Source organism: Leptonychotes weddellii, unplaced genomic scaffold (assembly GCF_054177405.1).
Source record: "Leptonychotes weddellii isolate Sample4059 unplaced genomic scaffold, ASM5417740v2 HiC_scaffold_11854, whole genome shotgun sequence".
In the NCBI taxonomy this organism is placed as follows: domain Eukaryota; kingdom Metazoa; phylum Chordata; class Mammalia; order Carnivora; family Phocidae; genus Leptonychotes; species Leptonychotes weddellii.
The window spans coordinates 1-6,572 of NW_027696715.1; the positions used below are offsets into that span (position 1 = coordinate 1).

The following is a 6,572-nucleotide window of genomic DNA, read 5'->3' on the forward strand; positions in this document are numbered from 1 at the left end:
GTGGCTCCACCCTCTGCTCCTCTACTGGGCCAGCCCAAGGAAATGCTGCCCCACTGCACTCTGGAAGGAGAATGTGGGCCCAGGCCTCATGCCCACTCACCTACCTGGTAAGGAAAATCTGCACTGCCTATACTGTCTACACTGGGCCCAGCCTCCCCAGTCCCCCACTTCCCCAATCCTGTCTCCTTCCCACTTCACGGCTGAGTCTCTGTCTTCCCTATAGGACCGAAGGAGCCAGGGCAGTTGGTAGGGAAGGAGCTGGGACCCAGAGAGGCAGAGCTGAATGGGGCTTCAGGATTGACAAGCACCCAGCTAGCTGACCTGTGGGTGCAGTTCAGCCACATGATGGACACCTTCCTCTTCCACCTCTACCTGCTCTTCTTGGCCTCCTCCATCATCACGGTCATCGTCCTCTGGAACACCTAGGAGTTGAATTCTAATGGTGCAAGAGCAAGCCAGTGTTCAGGTTTCTCCAGCTTCAACTGACCATCCCAGACCCCGTTCCTCTGCTCCAATTTGCATACACAGTTCCAGATATGCCATGATCCCTGCTCCAGGGCTTACATAGAACCTCTGCAGACTCTCTCAGAAATAGGACTATATTTCTAAAACATAATGAATTCAGAATTTACACATTTATGTTAGAAATATAACTTTTACTGGAAAAGGAAGGCTTTATAATAAATGACTGCAAGTATTTACCAAAAAAACTAACTCACTGGTATAGAGGAAAGGGATTAAACCTCTTTTTACATATAGGCTAACATATTTATTTATTCTTTTAATAAATACTTATTGAGCACCTACCATGTGCTAGGCACTGTTCTGAGTGCTGAGGGTACAGCAGTGAGTCAAGCTGACAAAAATCTCTACCCTCATGGAGGGTGGGTGGAGACTGACTGACAATAAAGAAGATAATAAGTGAAACATAGAGCATGTGCTAAGCGCCAAGGGGAAAAAGCAAATTAGGGAAGGAAGAATGGGAGGTGGGGGAGGAGGAGACTGCAAGTTTAGGTGGGTGGCCAGGGAAGGCATCGTGATAATTTGCTGCCCGGCGGGCTCCTATGCATTACTCCAGAAAAGCACCAGGAGCATTGGTGGTGCTATAAACAGATGTCCCTTGACAGATGGAGACTTGAGGATGAATCAAACACAGCTCTGTCCTCAAAGAGCTTGTGGCCCAGCTGGACAAATAAAATATATATTTTAAATAATTGCAATTAAATGTAGAATCTGTTTTTAAAGTTTTGGGGAGTGCCATTGAAAAGAAACTGCTGTGAGGTTCAGAGAAGAAAGGATTCTTCTAGTGGGAGCAGAACTGTGGTGCTCGATCCTGTCTGCACATTAGAATCATCTGAAGAGACTTCTATTTTTTAATTTTTTTTAAGATTTATTTATTTATTTGAGAGAGCGAGTGCACGCATGAGTGGGGCGAGGGGCAGAGGGAGAGACTCCTCAAGCAGACTCCCAACTGAGCGTGGAGCCCTACACGGGGCTCTACATGGGGCTCCACATGGGGCTCGATCTCACGACCCAAGAGATCATGACCTGAGCCGAAACCAAGAGTCGGATGCTCAACCGAACAGACTGAGCCACCCAGGCACCCCTGAAGAGCCTTTTAAATAATCCTAGCCCCCAGGCCTTCTCCCAGACCAATTAAATTAGAACTTTGGTGTGGACCCTGGGTTTGGTATATTTGAAAGCTCCCCATGAGATTCTAATGTGCAGTCAGAATTGAAACAACGGAGGTAGCAGAGGAGGTAGTGTTAACTTGGACTCTGAAGGGTGACTAATGCATGAACAGATGGAGGGCTTGCTGGCACTGACTAATCACAGTACACCTCTGGGGTTACATTAGTACATTAGTACATTAGAATCCCTGCAGGTTGGGCCTCAGGGGACCAGGGGTTTGTGCAGCGGTAGTTGAACGGCAGGATCCAGGCAGAATGACGACACACTCGTTCTCCTGGTACTCAGATGGTTCAAGTGTCCAGAACAAACTCATAAAATCATCTACCAGAAATAGCCCCACAATAGAACGCAAAATAGCATCGACGCTTTGGGAAACAATTTGGCAGCTCCTCAAAGTGTTGAACATAGGGTGACCCTATAACCCTGCAATTCCACTCCTAGATACATGCCCCAGAGAAATGAAAACCTATGTCCACACAAACACTTGTGCGCAAATGTTCATAGCAACATTATTCAAAATAGCTGAAACAACCCAAATGTCTATTAACTGATGAACAGATAAATAACATTTTTTTATATCCACGCAATGAAATATTATTATTTGGCTATAAAAAGGAATGAAGCACTCATACATGCTACAACATGGATGAACCTTGAAAACATTATGCTAAGTAAGAGAAAAGCCACTCACAAAAGACCACATATTATATAATCCCACTTGAATGAAATGTCCAGAATGTGCTAATCTACAGAGACAGGAAGTAGATTAGTGGTAGCCTAGGACTTGGAGGAGAAAAGGGCAGGTGAATGAGGAATGACACTAAAGGGTATAGGATTTCTTTGGGAGATGATAAAAATGTCCTAAAATTAGACTGGTGATGATTGCATAACTTTGTAAATATACTAAAAACCATGGAACTATGTACTTTAAATACGTGAATTTTGTGGTATGTAAATTATATCTCAATAAAGTTGCTAAACAATAACAAAAAATACATAACCCCACCACACAATTCTCTGTGCCTACCACTTCCTTCCTGCTTATTCTCTCATTCCCCCACTCCCTGCTGCCATCTCCCAGACTCTCTGACTCCTGACTCCATATATTCAGTTTTCATCAATGTCTGTCCCTGGCCCTCCTCCACCATCATATGACTCACCAGGAGCCCACGGACTGCAGCTCCCCACTCACCTGTCAGCTCTGCACGCTTCCTTGATTTGGAAATCACCCACGACTTCAGGTCAGACACAGTTTCTACCATCCCTAACTATATGAAACATTCACCAGCAGACCAACTCAGAGATCCTTGATAGAAGATGGGAATTCAGACATTATGTACATGGGGCATGCCATCAGGCTCAAAGGAGAACTTCTGCCTCTATGGACCATCAAGTCATCTGGTCCCCAGAACAGCACCATGGAATGAATGAAATGAGTGAAGCATTCATTTACTCATGTATCCAATCTTTACTAAGTGCTTATTTATGTGGTAGACATTTTATCTAAGAGCTGGGGATAAATAAGTAAGACAGATACTTGATCTTCTCAAGTAACAAACTGATGATTTCATATACTGATAATTACTCCAAAGAAAATAAAACAGGGTAATAGGACAGAGAGTGACACACAGATTAACAGGATGTTCTAGGAAGGCCTCTCTGAGAAAGTGACATTTGTGCCAGCCAAGAAACAGATAATCATATAATGATGAGATATGTCCTGGGATTCGTACTGATGTATTCATATGGGGAGGCTGGGATGAAACATGACAGACAAGCACTACAATTATAGAAGTAGATCTGGATAGCCAGGATCTTTAGATGAACAAGGTGAGAAATTGGAAAGAAGTCCCATATTGATTATTTTGATGCTATTGTGTAATGTTTAAGGATTGTGAGGGTAAACATTTATAATCCATTCAAAGGGTTTAGAACAGAAACTTTCAAATGGCTTTGATCATAAAAACTATTTTACTCACCCATGTATACGGCCTTACTCGAAAAAGCACTGGTGGTAATATAGAATTAAAAAGGAACAAAATTAAAAGTTGCAGAAAAGTTATTGCTAGAGTTGCTCACTACATACTTACTATATACCATATGAGAGACGGAGTTTACCCATTTAATTATAAAACAATGTCCTATAAACTTTAAAATAGGTAATACTTTTACAACACTTGTCTTGATATTATAAATTATTTAACTAGCTTTTATTCTCTGAAAGAACATCACCAATGCACTGTCACAAGCAGATTTTGAGGGAATTTGTATATGTCCACTTTAACAATAAGATAGACACCTGAAACACAAAGTGAAATTACTTTTGATACAAATGCATCACAACACCCTGAAGGGGAGAATCAAACAATCCATGTGATGTTGAATAGATGATGATGATGAAACAAAGCTAGCAGTTGATTAAAGAGCATGAATAGCAATTCGACCACCTCAGACCAATGCTGCTGATGCTCTGATGAGAAAAAGCTCAGGAAATTGAAAGAATCCCAACAAGCCCCATGTCTGCTTGCAGGTAGGAGCTTTGTGACTTTCTCACAGGCTCCAGGATCATAGTAGAATGCCAAATTGGATTCTGGAGGACATTGAGTAATGTGCAAATTTTAGTTTACAAATGCCTCATTTTTAGCAATCCTGAATTAACAGGTCCTTAGTGATGTGTAAGCTGAAAGGAAGACCTGAAGTGTTTGTCTGTCAGTCCTTTGGGAGATCCATACCGCCCTCTAGTGGGCACCCTACTCAGACCCTTCTGAGATTGGTTACCTTAGGATTTGGCAAAAGAACATACTACGGATACTACATTATCCATATTTTCCTGACTAAATTTTGGACACATTGTCAGATGATTTGTAAATGTGAACAGGCCTATAAAAACCTACAAATAAAATTACATTCATAGACTTAGTGAATTGCTTTTATTAAAAAACAGTTACATGAGGGGTGCCTGGGTGGCTCATTTGGTTAGGTGTCTAACTCTTGATCTCAACTCAGGTCTTGATCTCAGGGTCGTGAGTTCAAGCCCCACACTGGGCCCCACACTGGGCCTCACACTGGGCCCCACACTGGGCCCCACACTGGGCTCCACACTGGGCAGTGGGGCGTACTTTAAAAAAAAAACAAAGTTACATGAAAAGAAATATGAAAGTTGCAAAAACAAACCAACCAACCAAAGAACACATATCAACATGCACTTGTGGTTTTCATCATTGACCTACTGTTGAAGTTGACAAGTTGATGAACTATTACTCCATCTGTCCTTGTTGAGCAAGAACTCTGCTTGTCTGAGTATTAATGGGTCTGAAGTAAAATAGAGATGTGGATCTAAAACTAACAATGTAATGTATGGTGATTAACATAACAATAAAAAATTTTTAAAAAATAGAGATGTGGTGGCTTCTACAGTTTTCATGAAAGATTATTAGTTTAGGCGTTTCTTTGGTTTGGACATAGAAAAGTTTTTTTTTTTTAAGATTTTATTTATTGGGGCGCCTGGGTGGCTCAGTCTGTTAAGCGTCTGCCTTCGGCTCAGGCCATGATCCCAGGGTTCTGGGATCGAGCCCCACATCAGGCTCCCTGCTCGGCGGGAAGCCTGCTTTTCCCTCTCCCACTCCCCCTGCTTGTGTTCCCTCTCTCGCTGTCTCTCTCTCTGTCAAATTAATAAATAAAATCTTAAAAAAAAAAGATTTTATTTATTTATTTGAGAGAGAGAGAGCACAAGCAGGAGGGTGGGGAGAGGGAGAAGCAGGCTCTTCACTGAGCAAGAAGCCCAACACAAGGCTTGATCCCAGGTCCCTGGGACCATGATCTGAGCTGAAGGCAGAAGCCCAAGCGACTGAGCCACCCAGGCACCCCTAGAAAAGTTATTTTAACAATAGCCCTCACTTACTGAGTACTTTTTTTTTTGTCAGCGGGAGAGAGAGAGAGAGCACGAGCAGGGGGAGCGGCAGGCAGAAGGAGAAGCAGGCTCCCCACAGAGCAAGGAGCCCGATGTGGGGCTCCCAGGACCCTGGGATCATGGCCTGAGCTGAAGGCAGACACTTAACCAGTTGAGCCACCCAGGCATCCCCCGAGTACTTTCTATATGCCAAGTCTATCACATCCATGTCATTTTACCCTCACAACAATTCTATGAGGTAGGTGTTAACATTATTCCCAGTTTGCAGATAAGGACAGGGTACAGGTAGAAGGAAGTTAAGATCCTTCCCCAGGATCACACAGCAAGTAAATGATAGAACCATTTTGAACCCAAGTATGTCTAACTCACTCTTATGTTTTAATATTGCCAAGGAATGCAGAAATAATAATTCTTGAATAATTCTTGAATAAACTAAGCTCTAGACTCTGAATCCAGAATGATCTCCACCAAAGGATTCATCCCACCTCACTCTATCTGATAACTCTCAACCTCTGGATGTCAGTCTTCACTGTAGCCACCACCAGCCTTTGGACTTTCCACAGCTCTCATGATCCCCTGGCCTCTCACCGGGACCCTTAGAAACTGATCACACACACACACACACACACACGCACACACAAATGAATGCATGTTTAACTGGTGAAATCTGAATAAGCTATATGGATCATACTGTTTATTTTTTTTTTTAAAGATTTTATTTATTTGACAGAGAGAGAGACAGCTAGAAAGGAAACCCAAACAGGGGAAGTGGGAGAGGGAGAAGCAGGCTTCCCTCAGAGCAGGGAGCCCGATGTGGGGCTCGATCCCAGGACTCTGGGATCATGACCTGAGCTGAAGGCAGACGCTTAACGACTGAGCCACCCAGGCACCCCTGGATCATACTGTTTAAAGACGGTTTTTAGAAAGAGGCAAAATCATGACTCTTATACAAATATAAAAAGGAATACAT

At 42.9% G+C, this 6,572-nt stretch overlaps 1 protein-coding gene across 1 annotated transcript; it reads left to right on the forward strand.

Annotated features, from left to right (window-relative positions):
- Positions 1 to 46: 46 nt before the first annotated feature.
- On the forward strand, positions 47 to 426 carry LOC102734883 (5-hydroxytryptamine receptor 3C; the record flags this gene model as incomplete). The annotated part of the gene is made up of 2 exons (XM_081809653.1): positions 47 to 107; positions 224 to 426. Coding segments are annotated over 2 exons (264 nt in total), but the record flags the coding sequence as incomplete, so codon positions are not given.
- Positions 427 to 6,572: the final 6,146 nt, after the last annotated feature.